Source organism: Thermobia domestica, chromosome 8, assembly GCF_964235325.1.
Source record: "Thermobia domestica chromosome 8, izTheDome1.hap1.1, whole genome shotgun sequence".
Lineage (NCBI taxonomy): Eukaryota > Metazoa > Arthropoda > Insecta > Zygentoma > Lepismatidae > Thermobia > Thermobia domestica.
The window spans coordinates 44,372,950-44,389,469 of record NC_137461.1 but is presented as its reverse complement, the minus strand read 5'-3'; the positions used below and the strand labels follow the sequence as shown (position 1 = coordinate 44,389,469).

Sequence of the window (16,520 nt, the reverse complement as noted above, 5' to 3'; positions counted from 1 at the left end):
CAAACAGGTCTATTGAATTTGATATTGACGTGGGTGATGGCTTCATACATCCTTATTATGCTGATATTTATGTAACTTTTGAAATTAGAGGTAGAGATGGTGATGGAGAATATACTACTGGTCAAAATATTAGACTTATTAATAATCTCTTCCCACATTTGTTTTCTCAAATTCAAGTTAGTAAGCATGGACAGATATTAGATATTATAGATTATCCTGGTTTAACTTCAACAGCTGTAAACACATGTACGATTTCAAAACTAGAGGCAAATCACTATGATGAATGTGGATGGGAAGGAATTACGTGGGCAAGAACAGATGAAGAAATAGTGTTTTTGCTAAGACTTTTGCCAGGATTTTGTTCAGATTTTAAAGATATTATGTGGAAAGGAGGATTGAAATATACATTTAAAAGAAGTGGTTCTGATGATAATGCATTTGCTATTTGGAAAACAAAAAAGCAGGATGGAACATATGAGAATGATCAACCGCATCCAGGTAAAATTAAGATTACAAATATGGAGTTAAGAATGCCTATTGTTAATTATGAACCTAACTATGCCACCTTGTTAAGATCAAATATGTTAAAAGAAGGTAAAATTCCTATTTCATTCAACACGTATCAATGTTTGCAGAAGACTGTTAGTGGGAAGTATTTAGAATTCGATTTAACTACACAATTTAACTCAAGTGAATTTGATATGCCTAATTTTGTGATTGCCTTTTTCCAAACTGATAGAAATGATAATCAAGAAAGAGATTCAAGCTATTTTGATCATTGTAAAGTTCAGAATATCCATTTTCGTAATTCTAGAAATGAATCTTTCCCATTAGAATCTTTAAACTTAGATTTTGCAAAACATAAGTATTTGAAAGTTTATGAAATGTATACGGTATATAAGCGATCTACAATTGGAAATACTGAGATGTTTTATTATCCTAAAGAATTTTTAGAAAATAGGCCGATGTTCGTAATTAACACAAGCAAGCATAAATCAGTAACTGTAAGTGATAGAACTAATTTGAAATTAACTGTTAATTTTGAAAGCGATGTACCAGATAAAACAATTTGCTATGTTGTTATGATTGGTAAGAAAAATTTAGAGTATGATGTTGAGAAAGAAAAAATAATTGAGAAGATATAAATCAATTATATGTTTAATAGATTTGTTTAGTTTGTAAGTGTTTTTATGATAATATCATAAAAACTTATTTAATAAAATGACTATTCCAGATAACATTCCACGTGAGAATTTAATTGTGTTAATTGAAGATACTATATTAAATCTTGAGAAGTTATTAATGAAAAACAAAAGGAAGTTTAAGAGAATAAAATGTGTTTATATTACTCTTATTACGTTATCAATTCTATTATCAGCTTCTACAGGGTTCATCAATGTATTTATTCCTGTTACAGTGTATTCAATTATTACAACTGCATTTGCTTCGGCTTCTGCTGTTATCACTGGTCTATCAACACGGTTTAATATAGCTTCAAAGAAAGAATATTATAAAAATATGGTGAATCGAATTCGGCTGTTTAAAGATGAGCTTAATGTAATTAAGCTCATGAATGGTGAATTAACAGATGAAAATGTAAGAGATATTGTTAACAGAATCAATGACATGCTTAACGAAATTCGACGAAATTCGACGAAAGTCGAAGTTTGGAGCCCTTAAAAGTAGCAGTATGACAACCCAGCGCCCCCCCAGAAGTCGGTCCTGGATCCGCCCCTGATGTAACCTACCTTTTTAAGTACGCCACCTACAATTTTTTTCTCAGTGTACGTGTCGGAGGAATATCATTATAAAAAAGACTACTGAAAAAGCAACTTACGTTATCTGGCCATTGAAAGCGAGGATTATATTTAAAAGGTTTAGAGCAGGAACACAAGAGGGGACCCACGAGTTAGCACAGGGTTGGGTTCGCAAGAGGCAGGGGCATCAGTGACTGAGGGTGGGCGCGTACATGAGGATAGTGATAAAAACACTTGATGTTGCATAAAATCACATAGGATAGAGCACTAATATTTTCGCATTTCTAAATATAAATTAGTAGTTTCCTACAATGTGAAAAATTCCTCTGGAATTTAATATCCTACAGAACTCTCTTTAATAGGTACACTCTCATTTTAAATGTAAAACCTAACATTTTTATGACGGACTATTTATTCTGAATCAGTGCTCCAAAGTTGCAAAAGTTACTCGAAAATTAACTTAATTAGATGAAATTAAACATCGGATCAATAAATAAAATATAGATTCACACGTATTTGCTGAACAAGAAAGGAAACATGGAAATAAGATGTATTTGGTAATAGCAATAAAGGAGGGAAATGAGACAGAAGTAACTGTGAATAGTCATTCCATTCATTTCTACAACCTTATTCATTATAGTTTCACCAGCAGATGCCACCATAAAACTGCACACATACGTTTCAGTAACCTAACAATTGAATCAAGAAATATAAACAAATGAGCAAGAATATTCATCTTTATAATTATTTGATCGTTTTTAATGGGTGCGAAAGTTTTAGCCAACTTATTTGACCAAATTATCATCAAAGAAAAGTTTGATACAATATTGGATGGAAAACTATGATGATGTATAATTGGCTTAAAGGGTATAAACGTGGGACGTTAAACTGAAAGATTTCATTTTATTTCATTTATTTTATTTCAATACCATAACTTATCAGTGGCGGTAGCCAGAAATATTCTGGAATAGGGTTTTGACTAGTAGTGCAGTAAACAGTGTTTCTTTCAGACCTGTTTTTTGGGGGGTACTACTTCCCTGGAGCTCTGAGAGTGCCTCCCAGAACAGACGAAAATAATACGTTTATAATATAATAATAAATAGAATAGTATCAGCAGTGCCCCACCAGAATACCTAGTGTGCCCCTCCGGAACATTATTTCTGAAAGAAACACTGGTAGTAAATTAAGCTCAAATTTTAATGAAGAAAGGAACAAATTAGTAACAAGCTGAAAATTGGAACAGATGTTGGGAATGATGTTCTAAACAACATACTAAAAGCCCCCTGAAATCCCACCTGACCTTCGTTGCCATATTGGAAAATGGTCACTGGAAGTGTCCAATGAACAATACCCAGATGAAAATAGCAATATCTTCGCTATGGTTTAACATAAAGAGAGAAATTTATTGTCGTTTTATAGAACATGAATAACACAATATTTTTTTTCTTTTATAGAGAAACAATTTTTCATAAGACGCATACTTTTAGAAATATTTAGCTCTAAATTCTAAAATTCCGAAAACTACCGTCAAACTGATTTAAAATTTTATTGAACTTAGGAAGTACATATTAACAAGTTAAAATTTGGCACAGATGTTGGTAAAGATTATTTAAATGACATACTAAAATCCCAGAACTTCTTTGTTGTTCGCCATATTGCAACATGTCCAAATGTCGGGAGCAATTGAAAGATGATATTTTGTTAAGTGAAATACTAAATCTGGACCGAGCTAAATATTTGAGAAAGTGTCAATGCAGTCGATCCGTGTGCCGTAGTGATCTTCACTTTTGCGTATTTATTGATATTATGGAGTAAAATTAATGCAAGAGGAATTTAGTTCAAAATAGAAACCGCGCTGTTTCTTTCTATTTTGTCTTATGTTCCTCTGGTAACTTATTCACCTCCTTTTTTCCTCCCTGTATTCCACTACAGTATATTTATTGGGATATTGTAGAGTTTAGTGTTTCCTTAATTTAAATGATCTGGTAATATGGTTTGAGTCTTTTGTCAATATGTCATGTGATTGCTATACTTGCATTTGATTGGTTGTTTATCCTTCCGATCCAGGAACCTCGAAAACAAGTGATTGGGCCCATCACTTGTTTTCTTCGCGAGGAATGTGTAATACCATATTTAGTATTGTATGTATTATATTTTATTTGTGAATTTAAGAATCATATTCTTGTTGTTCCGTGAGTATATAAAAATGTAGATAGAAAATTGTTGAACTGTCTAATTGAACCATCAGTTCAAATATTGTTATTGAATTTAAGTGATATATGTAATTATATTTTAAAAATGGTTCGCGTTAAATATAATTTGTTATAAGGCAGGAGCTATCTTGGAATTTTACTTCATACATGTGCCTGATGAATTTTTCAGAAATGTATAAGTTTGTTATGGTTTTGCATGAATCGAATTTATTTAAATCTAGTGGTTGAACATATTGTTTCAAAATCAGACAAAATTTTTCGAACTTTACAATTTCGTTGTTGTATTCAACATTACATATTTTTTTCTCTTAAATTACTGTTTTAGAAAAGTGAAATTTTGTTAATTTTATCTAAATTCCTTTTGAGTCGTTTATCAAGTAATATTAGTAGGTCCCTGTAACCTTTGAAGACATATTGTTAGTTGTTGGGCTTTAGCATACCATTCTTTTTCAGTAACCTTCATTTTTACGTGCGCTAACGGCGTTGTGATCCACATACCGGGCCGGAATATTCTTCTTGGAGGGGCTACTTGTTTGAATAGAGGGAAGGGAACATAATACTTTCTTTCCTGAATTAGTTTTTCTGCGAAGGGACGGTAATGGCAAGTTGTTACACCGGAATCAATTAGGATCAATGCTGGTACGAGGGGAGAAACATTATGACGTGTTTAAGGTTGTCTCCCACCATCTTGGTGGCCGCCATCTTGGAATCAACTTGTTTATTTTAAATGGCAATGGTCGTGTGACATATTAAACAACATCCTCGTTCGAAGAGAAACAAAACGGTAAGTTCCAAACCCTGCAACAGTTTTGAAGTTGTGAATAGATTTAGGCTATGTTATGTGTGAAATGCTATGAAATGTGCTGTGCGAAGTTTCGAATTGAATAATAATGTATAGGACAATGTATAGGAACAGTTTTAAATAATTAACGGAAAAAAGCTATTTAGAAAAACATTTATTTAAGAAACACTTGTTAACAATGATACATTGGAAGGTACATACACAATTCATTTTATATACGCAGAACGTACGGTAGCGTTTATATATAAAAAAAAAAATCTTGAACACCCACACTTACTTCTAAAAGCTTTAAATTCACATGCATAGATGTTGGTAAACATAATTTCGCTAGGGACATTTCATAGAGATACATTTACTGTTATTCTATTTTATATAGGAATTAGGGTAGAGAGTTTCTGAAAGTTAAACGGGTATTCAATTCTTTAAACATGACTCACAGGTCAAGCAGGTAAGAGGTTTTAGGTGCGGATTATGAAGATACAAATCAAAGTTTAACTTAGATAAAATCTTATGTAAAATTTTGTTCTAATGTATGGCATAAATGACTGTGTTTGGATATGAGCTAATGTTCATTGAAAGATGATCAAAGTATACGACACAATAAAGATAAGCCTATATCCATACATACCAAGCAAAAGAGCGAAATCTGTAAAAGATCCAGAAAAATCTCTCCTGTAAAACCTCGAATCGGTTACATAAGCCTTTACTTAAATCAACCCTTCACTTTGCACTTCAGGGGTAACTTAACACAAAATATGAAAAGAGTTGCACAGTCATCTGTCAGTAAAACCGTCTACTCTAAAGACAAAATTTCAACGCCCACCGTAAGATAGAACATCTAACCGTATTTTGGCTATAATGTTGGCGGTTAACATCAGTTCTAATTAGCGGGAGGGTTTGTTGTTATAGAGATATGGAAAGCAGTCACTGTAAAGGCCGACAAAATTTGAAGAATTTCCGTCAAAGTTAAGTCAGTATCGTAGAATACTACTGTGTATAATGGTACTTTGATGCAATAGTTGAAATTGAAGTGTGAAACGTTTTAAAGTCTTGAAAAAAAAAGTTACAACTGGAAGAAGGCGGTTTCAGCCTCTAATCGGGGTTACTTTACGCACCGGTCCATAGTAACTCCTTAGATAGGAAATTACTACTGCTGGTACCTCCTGCCTTCTAATTTTAGGTAATCTTTTTTCTTTTTTTTCATTTAGGTAGATGCCGGAATGGATTTCTTGTTGGAAAATAAATTACGAACAGTGGCGAATCCAGAAAATCAGTTTGGGAGTGACTCACTTAGAAAGACTTAAAAAAAAAAAAAAAAAAAAGATATCACTAGACTTTTGGTGAGGTTTGAAGCTTATAAGCATAGTAATGACTAGCATTAGATTTTTTAAAAATAAATCATGCAATTTATGTGGATCTCAGCCTGAAAGCCCCCAACCCCGTAAATTTTCCTTAGTTCCGGTTGAGATATTCTTGGACATAAAGAGCAGCCAAGGCAAATTCGTTCCCGGTGATTTTTTTCTCTGTTCCTGAGTTGGAAATTTTGTGGAGCATATGCTAAACTATCAGAATGTAGTTCCCGTGCCAGTACCAGAAAATACATAATTTTCTTTACAAATATCAGTACTAATACTGATACCATCATCCTTATATCAATATTTGTAGACTGCATGCAGTTTTGTGTAGGAAGGCAAATGTATAAATACTGAAGGCAAAACATTGCACAAAAACATTACGTTCGTGTGTTGAACATATCTTTTGTATGTTGTGCAAAGTATCCCCACTTATGGGGTAACTTTGCACCAAAGTTTATATTTCAATAACTATGGTCATACTGAATGTTTACTAATGCACTTGCACGGATGTTTTCCTTATATATATATCTAGCTATTATATCTTTAAAATACAGTGTTCTAAATCATTACGGGGGGCCGCGGTGGCTCAGTAGTAGAGCGTTCACCTCTGGTGCTTGGGGTCTCGGGTTCAAACCCTGCTTCCGCCAAGTGAACTTTGTGGTGGACAAACACCGTGTGGGTTTTCTCGGAGTTCTCCCGTTTCCTCCCACTTTCTTCATTCCACCATTTCGTTCATCTCTCATCATCACCGTCTCCTTTAGCCTAACCGGCATAACCGTGGGACGTAAAACTAAAAAAATTCATTTCATTTCATTTAAATCATTACGTTTGTAAGTTACATGCGATTTTCTTTAAAATTCCTTAAATCTGGTGCAAAGTATACCCCATCTTACTTTACAAGTTTTCAATATTCTTGCGAATAATTATTGCATGATTTTGTTCTTCAGTAAAACACTCTATAAAACAAAAGTACAAAGTAATGCTGGAAAATTTCCTGAGTAATGTCATGGCGAAACTTCTTTTATACAATCTTTGCAAAATCCAATGAAGTTTGAAATCCGTGTGGCCCTATAGTTTATAAGCAATAACAGTTAGCCGTGTATTATTAATTATGAGCTGAATATAACACTATCGAGGATTCAGAAATGTAGGTTATTGAAATGTAGGGGAGAGACCAGCTAGAACATTACCTGAGAAGAAACCGTATTTTTAGGAAGCTGATGGAAGGCATATTGAAATATAAGACAGAGAGGAAGAAGTTACAATTCATGTTACCACATTGGGGTTAGTAATTCTTACTCAAAAAACACAATTTTGAGAGAATTGACAGAAAAAAGAAAGGGGAAATATTGGTTTGTACACGTAACGATGTATTACTTAGAGCTCTACAAGTGAATAGGTTACATCAATAGTTCACGTTTCTGGTATACGAGTGACATGAAACATCTAAATTGTTCAGAATCAAATTATATTATTGTTTGGCCATTGTAAGATTGTCTTCAATTCTAGAGTTTCCAAGGGGACCAAAATAAGCAGTGTGCGAACTGAGGGCTGTAACAGGAGATATGAAAAGAAATTGAAAAAATAGACAATATATCTTCCGTCACACATGCCTACATACACATTTTCCATTCACATTTCTCTATACAGAGGGTGTGATGATGATACAGTATTAGAACTCTCGAAAGCACTCTCAACAGCCTGTGTAATAAATGTGCACAATTTTGTGCTGTCCGAGGAAACTATACACTTACTGATGCGATTCGAAATCCCTGCAAGTTGTACGGTGGCCCAGTGGTAGCGCTCACCTCTGGTTTAAGAAGTCCCTGATTCGATCTCAGCCTCTGTGAATTTAAACTGTATAGCACCGTGTCTGTGGGTTTTCCCAGGGTTTGTCCTATTTCCTTCTACATTTTCACTCCCTGAATTCTTACATAATAATTCAATTTCATTAAATATTTGTATCCTCTAGATTAAAGGTCAAATGGATGCGTGGGACGTTGAATTAAAGATTTTCTTTCACATGCAATTCTCACTGAAAATGTTCATTTATTGCATGGGAGGCAGGGAGTTACCGGTATATTATCTTACTACGGTACTTCGAAGATTTTCAAAATAATTCGGAACTGACTTTCTTTTCTTTCCTTTTTATAAATATCAAAATGATTGCAGTTTCGGGTAAAACTGCCTAAAACACTTTCGGGTGGTGGAGCATTTACAAATATTAGAGTATAAAAATAAAATGAAAGAGATTATGAACTTTGAAAGAGAAGGGGTATCTGGCTGTGAAAGTAAAAGGAAAGTAGATTTTATTCTTTCACAACTACCTAGGTACAAACCTGTTTACATATGCTGATACGTCGAATTCAATTTTCTTTCTGAGACTTACAGTCGGACGATGAAGTATCTTCGCATCGTATATACGACATATAAATGTAGAAACCAATATTCTAGGACTTTGGCGCGGGAGATCTGGATTCGATGCCCAGTGGGAACTCATATAGTCCGGATCTCAGCTGAAGCTGTACGTCTACGTTTCGTGAAAAGGGATGCTAAATTCCATTGCAACCAACCAAGCAACCTATCTTTTAGACATTCAATTAACTATGTTGAACTTCACTTCTAATACAAGGACTAAGCAGTCTATCAAATGTTTCCTCAAAACTCAGTAGTAGGTCGTGTTTCATAGGTTAACAATCATTAATACATAGATTGTGGTAACTAATTTATTAATTTCTTATTACTTGCATTCATATTTGAATGATTTACAACAAACGGAAAGGGTAGAGGACTTATCCCGGTTATCAGTTGCTTATACAGAATTTTGTAATTGAGGAGTATAATGGAAATTTCAGAGTCTCTTTACACAAGGTACCATCACAATATTCATCCGAGTGATGTTATTATTATTGAGTTTAGGTAGGGGTTCCAGAAAAATTCGGGAAGTGTAGAAAGTGGGAAGAGTGTTAAAGTTTTGTGGCTAAACCACTGTTTCTTAAGTTCTTACTTATGCAATGGTTTTACCTTTTACGGTAAACCCCTTTAAAAGATTTTGCAAAGAGTAGAACATAGCCCGTCTACTAAGTTTCGAGACTGATGATATAAAAAAGAAATAAAAGACAGAATAACTCTAACGACATCTTATTATTATATCTGCTTTTGATATAAGTAGTGGTAGGCCTACGTGTGTACAGCTGTAAGATCCCCTTCTAGAAGTCTTGTTGTGTGACGCTGTTCACTTCACTGGTAACAGCCTGCTTGATATCAGAAATGGAGTCAAACTTCTGCCCTTCAGTTTGGATTTAACCTTAAGGAACAGAAAGAAATCTGCTGTTGCAAGGTGTGGAGAACAAGATGTGTAGTTCTTGTAGGCAACTTGTTTCTTGCCCAACAGAACAACAGCTCAACAAGAATCGCCTAGTGGCAAGGGGCATTGTCATGGAGAAGGAGCCATTCGTAAGAATCAAGAACTTTCGGTCTCACACGTATAAATTTCTTCAATAACTGATTCACAATATATTTCTAAACTGCTGTTGTAATGGTGTGACCCTCGGGTACGAATTCTTCTCTCCAGTCGAAGAACAACATCAATATCGTATTCACGCTTGACATGTGAAAGCACTCTTTCTTTGACTGCGGAGAATCTTTACCAAGCCAACCTACTGATTGGAGCTTCCCCTTACTGTCCCGACTTTTTTCTGTTCCTCTAGGCCAGGCTTTCTCAGCCTGGTGGTTGCGATCCCTAGAGGGGTCGCGAGAGGATTTCATGCAGATCGCGAACGTACGCGGAAGAGATATATATACTGTATAATTAGAATCTAATACCGGAAAATATTTTAAAATATTATTCTGAATTTTGTTCTGATGTGCATATTTTTTATTTATATACATACTGTTAAGAACAACAAAAAATAGGTCTACTAAACATTTTCAACAGGTGCAGAGCTGTTTAAAAATCAATTTAAATTAAAGAGATACGACATGGAACTAATAAGAACAGCATATTGAAATGCCAGAAAAATACAAATGCAACAAAATCTGCATATTGAAAGCTAATGCTATACCTGAGCATGGTGTGATTATACTAATTATGCGGCAATGCCCGGTTCAATCTTCGTGACGCACATTATCAAATCATTTAAAATACTCAATAACTTGTTTAACAGCTGTTCAAGTTTTTTTTTAAACCAAAATTAGCAAGCACTTAATTATTTTATTATATGACTCAAAATTAACAGAATTATAAAGTTTTAAAATGTTCAAATAGCCTCCATTTTAAAACAGTATGACGAATCGGATTCGATATTTGTATTATGAATGAATTGACCAAATTTGGTTTTAATCCATTCGCTTTTAGTAATCCATTCGCTCTACTACATGCAAGAAATGGATTCTACAATTCTAGAAATAGATGGATATTGTGAGATCTGCGCAATAGGTATATTGAAAATCTCACACAAGCTTCTTACAAACCAGAAATTATAAGGGGGTCGCTGGGAAGAGGATGTGGTAAAATGGGGGTCGCGATAGTAATTTAGCTGAGAACCACTACTCTACTGTTTCCAGCCTTAGAAAAAAGTAGATGTAAACAAACTCACCTGAGTACCAGTGGGTCGATGACTAGTAATTGGAGTAATTGGTTGTTGGTCTCACTACACTAGTATCCTGCCGCAATATAATCCCTACTAGAATAATAATTTCAAATGAAGAGATCTGAATTTATCCTACATTTTGTGATGAGAAACTTAATATACATAATATTTAACAACAGATGTAGCTTTATTCCAACCTCACCCGTACTTAGACATATAGAATTTACTGCGCATGCGTATGAGTTTGCTCGCCGACCCCGCTCATTTGAAATTGTAGGATGCAGAGTTCCTTGGCGGCGATGGGTCACAATAATCCATCTTCTTCTCATGTTATAAAAAAACAAAAGAAGACAACAGGAACAAAGGCAATCTCGTTTATTTAACGATTTAAGGAAATACATATTTCCAACATAGCAGTAGTCAGTGTCACTGCGTTAATTATTTACCAACCAACTGTAACCTTACACTTTGGAAATTATGCGACAACAGTAAGCTAGCAGACAACTTTGATGTTCACGTCTCTCGCTGCTGCCGAAGCACGTGTGAGCCGCGCAGGAATACATTTCGCTTTGTTTACGTCTACTTTGTTCTAACGCTGGAAACAGATTTTTTTAAAGGCTAAATCGAAACTGAAGCAGCAGAAGTTTGATCCAATTACTAATATCCAGCAGGCTGTTAAAAGTAAACTGAGCAGGGTAACACAACAAGAATTCCAGAAGATTCCTTTCTTACAGATTTACGCCCGTGCTGCTACTTCTATTGAAAGAGTATAGAGATACGCACATGGAATAATAACATGCGGTTACAGTTATTCTGTCTTTTGTTTCTTTTTTCTGTCATCAGCCTCGAAATTTAACAGACAAATTGTGTATGTGTCACTTTTAACAAGTCACCCTTCTGGCAATATGTTAAGATACGCGAGGGAAACAATAGCTGTTTTTATATTAAACTGCTGATCCAATCGATGTACTTAGCAACATCAGTGAACACTACATAATGTTTGGTGTTACAAATTCTTTCTCCTTTTACAGGAACACTAACACTAACTATTCCTCGTAAGTGCCAAACATCTCCTCCGCCACTGTTAATGGGGAACACCATTCCTCCGCCACTATCACCGTTGCACACACTTGTTCCTATGGGAAGAAAATGTATTATTATTATTATTCTATTAGAGCTAGGAATTTTAGGTGCAAAATTTTGGTTTAGAGAAAAAGATAATTTGATTTAGCTGAAAAAAGTGCAAAATTTGGGTGAAAAAAGATCTTAAAAATTCAAACCGTACCAAAAACGTACCTCATATACTGTATATACATACGTATCTTATAATAATTTCAACTGTCTCTTTTTCTTCCCATTTCTTTCCTTCTCTCCTAGAACAAATATCAACAAAGGATAAAACACGTATTTAATTATTTTAAACAATTTGTTCAAACACCAAATTTCATGTTTTAAGTTTAGTCTAGTAATGATGTACAAATAAATAGGAATGTTTATACTGTATAATACGTATCATATAGTATCTAAAATCTATAGTAGTGTAAATGAACCGATTGGCATCGACTATTGAACTATCGACTCAGCAGGACATTGCCATAGACAGCGAAGGAGGTAGCTTCAACGTCTCATCAGTTACATATGCTATACCATTTAGTTACAAAATTTACATTACTAAGTTTATGTTACTCGATTAAAATATAATAAAGACTGCAGAAATTTTCCTCTCGTATCCACGTGCTATCAAAATAACAACTTTTCTATGAGTCATTACTTTCTTAACCCCATTCCAAATTTGCCCCTCTATTAGTATGGTCTAATACTTCGTTATTACTGGAAAGAACGCCCTCTCGAGGAGAGATCTATGTCACACCGTCGTGACGCCTGCAGAACCGTGCCTTAATTATGCAGATCACAAAAACAAGGGGACTTTTGGGCTGCCTTTCGTCAAGTTGTCATTTGCCTTGCTGCTGTAGCTACTCGTCTCTGGGCTGACGCTGATGATGACTGTCAACTGTCATTCTGCTTGTGGTACTGGATGAGGACCACCAGACTTTTTAGTAGAGGCCCCAACAGCGGGTCAGAGGAAGCCTGCAAACTCTGCTATTGATGTGAAGCACGATCGTCAGGAAGTGGAACTGAGCGTGAAGGCCGTAGTCCAAGAGAAAGTGACCCTGATGTCTTGAAGTTGAGACCTGGCTTTGCAACACCTGCACTTTGATCGCTATGTCGTTGTTTGAGAGACGATTCGTGACGTCGTTGTATGCTTTCTGGAGCAGATGGAATGTCGCTATAACGCGACAAGTAACAGGCAGTCCGTCCAGTCCTTCTCCATTACACAACTCCGTACCATAATAACTAGTCAATTGTTCAAAGGCTTCATTACACAACAATCCTGCTGACATCTATAAGATTTAGCACACGCAGCGATATTTATTAGCATGACTTTTTGCTATTAGAGTTTCGCGTGATGCACTAAAAACTCATCATTTTCTTAATCTCATTCCAAATTTTCTCACTGTAACAATGGCCTGTTAAGAGAGCCATAGACACACACACTTGCGTGACCAACTTCCATGAAAGATTTGTTTTATCATGCATGTTGGAAGAATTTTTTGCCCACACACGTACCAACTTCCTGTCCAATTTACGAAAAGCATGAATCCACTGGACAAAGGACCACTGGAATCTACTGGACAAAGGAAGAAGTACACGTTCTGTCACACACTGTACTTCTTCAAGAATTAAGAAATGAAAGTGACGATATAGTGAACTATTTACGAATGGATAGTTTTTCATACCCCACACATAGTAGTCCTTCCCACATAGTAGTCTTTTTTTAAAATTTTACTTGGTAGTTCTTTGTATTTCTGAATAAATACACGCACAGAATCGCTTGTCATGTAACGCAGATCATCCATCGTTAAGGATCTTGGCATTACGGAGGAAAGAATCACGTGATTTCTTCAGCTGTCGTGATTGTTGGATCTAAGTATAAAACAACCAACCTGCGTGAACGAGCAAATACACAATAAACTTGCATGAAGAACGGCAAAACCATCACGCAAGTTTACAGAAGATTTTGAAAGCTTTCAACATACATGAACGAGACCACATACGGTCAACTTGCCTGTGGTTTTATCATTTTTCATGCAAGTTGGGTGGTTTCTTCATACATGTGTGTGCGTGTAAGGGCTCCATAACTTTGTCATTACCATAAAGGACACCCTCTGGGAGGAGCAATTTCAGGGGCGTCATTTAGGGAAGGCAGGAGGGGGCAATTGCCCCCCCCCCAGAGTTTGAGGAATACATATACTCTAATTGATTGTCTACTAATATACTAGTACAGAAGGTAAAAATCTTATGTCGGTGGTGCTCTTGCCCCCCTCAACAGAAGTCTGAAATGACGCTCCTGAGCAATTTACATCATGCCAACGTGACGTCCACAGGATCGTCTCTTAAATATAGTCAAAAACATCAAGGTTTTTGTTTTGCCATGTCCTTGCCCAGGGGATATTTGCCTTGCAGCTGAAGTTGTTCGTCTCTTGTGGATGATCTGACATTGTTGGTGACCGTCGCCTGTCATTCTGGTTGTGCTTCTGGATTAGAAACAACCCTACGACAATTCTGTGGAAGAGAGCCCAACTTCGAGCCAGTCCTCCGAGGGTCAGAGAAAGCCTATGGGAACTCTGTTGTTGTTCAATGAAGAGCACTACCGTCAGGAAGTGAATCTGATCAAGGAGTTCGTAGATCAAGAAAAGCGACACTTTTGTTCCAAAAGCGAGTTTTGGATCTGCTACACTGGAACCTTGATCTTGCGTTATGGTTTTTAAGACAACTCGTAACGTCAACATACTAATTCCTGGAATCAGGCTCAAGCAATTCTTTTAATGGTTCCCCCTGACTCAACCTTTTTATTTGTCTAGTCTGCAATTTTCTGCACGTCCTCTAAACTTTACTGTTAAGTTTTATTTTGAAATGCTCCTAATAAATTTACACTCTACCTTCTCCACACACACATACACACACAGTATTTTTTTCTTTACGCTCTACCTCGTCTTTTAGCTACATCTTCAATTGGGATGAAAAAAATGGTTCCCTACCTTCCTGCTAACTTTTGGGATTATTTTACTCCTTGCAGAAAATAGTTTTAAATGCTGTAAATGTTAGTTTCTCAACTTTAACCTAGTCCTAAAATAATCCTAAATACTGTAAATGCTAGTTTCTAAACTTTACCTAGTCGATATAAGCAATGTTGGCTACTTTTTGGGACTGTGAGTATTCGTAATAACTGCACTATCGGTGGTGTTGGCCAGTTTTTGAGACTGTGGGGATTCGTAACAACTGCACCATTGGCGATATTGATCAGCTTTTGAGACTGTAAGCATTCATATCAACTACACCATTGGCGACATTGATCAATTTCTGAGACTGAGAGTATTCGTAACAACTGCACCATCAGCGTTGTTGGCTAGTTTTTGAAACTGTTAGCATTCGTAACAACTGTATTGTCAGCGATGTTGGCCACTTTCTGAGACTGTAAGCATCCGTAACAACTGCGCCGACCTCAACACAAAATTAAAATAAAAAATAATTTTATATTTAATAAGTGATAATTCTACCCATAGTAAACATCTAGAGCTATCCTAAAAAACACCGCAATTCATAGTCAGATGTTGGAGAGAGTCTGCGGACTCTCATTAAGAGCTACCTGCACTGCAAGCCTTGCAGGCCCTCCGCTAATGCGACGCCGCTACAGCACACTAATTGTAAGTATAATCGAGAAAGAATGCGAAAGTTTTCATCTTGAGTCAAGAGGTACAAAAACTTGCTGATAACTCGCTTCAATAAATGGAAGAAAATGAATCAACTAACCATTGCGGAACCCAGCACAAAAAGTCATATTGGAGGTGAATCGTGGAAAGAAATCTGGTTTACTCCATAAACAAGTTTGCTGAGACACAACTGGCATCTTCGCCATCATCAATTCTTCTGTTAAAGCGCCGGTTTCATCACGACCCCAGCCAATTACCTAGAAGTAAAACAAGGAAGAACATTTTTAAAGTATACGTTATAATTTGAAGTTTTAAAGGTACATATTTAGTGTATGAACACAAGCATTGAACCATGTATACAAAGAGAACATTGGAAGTCTTTTATGTTTAGGAATTGCAGAAGCGCTCTTTTTGGTAAACAATTTGTCTACGTGTCTATAAATGTACTAATCAGCCCTTCAGAACTGGCAAACGTGCAGTTTCTCAATCAATTTTATTCTAATACTTACAAAATATTTTTATATCCTCTTCGTGGCAAAGTGGCAACTCGGATTGTTTTCTGTACACGTGGACCTGGTACTTTCCTTGGTAGTTCGGATTGGAATTTAGTGTTCCTTTCACCACCGAGACTTTATGAAATGTGAACTTACAGTTTAACGTGAAATCCGAACCACATGGCTCCCATTGAGATTCAAATACGGGTTTCCTCGCCTAAGACATATATGCTAACTATAAAGGTAATCAAGAAAGTTCCGTTGCTTTTTGTGGAGCTTTGTGTTCAATTGGCTTTCACATCGTGAGTTGAATGCGAATGGAGATAAGGCGAAGGTCAGTTGCTGTGGTTATATCCAACATACTACTTGGCTGTGGCAGTTCAGTTACACCGTGAACTTGCGTAAGGACAGAGTGAACATGGGACATCCACAGAGCGTCATAGTTCGTGTACGCTGTACGAGTTCAAACTGGGGTCTAAACCGCTGCAGCGGGACAGAAGATATGCCAGGCCTTTGGCGAGAGTGTCATGACTAC

The 16,520-nt window shown here is 36.0% G+C and overlaps 1 protein-coding gene across 2 annotated transcripts in view; it reads right to left on the bottom strand.

Moving 5' to 3' along the window:
• Nucleotides 1-4,915: 4,915 nt before the first annotated feature.
• LOC145692850 (chymotrypsin-C-like) overlaps nt 4,916-16,520 on the bottom strand; it is a 61,712-nt gene continuing 50,107 nt past the window's right edge. For both annotated transcript variants that reach the window (XM_081768368.1, XM_081768369.1), the window contains exons 8-9: nt 15,592-15,748; nt 4,916-11,855 (exon numbers count right to left, since the gene is read on the bottom strand). In XM_081768368.1, the coding sequence (XP_081624494.1) occupies nt 11,659-11,855; nt 15,592-15,748 (354 nt within the window). In that variant the 3' untranslated portion in view covers nt 4,916-11,658. The remainder of the gene's footprint in view (nt 11,856-15,591; nt 15,749-16,520) is intronic.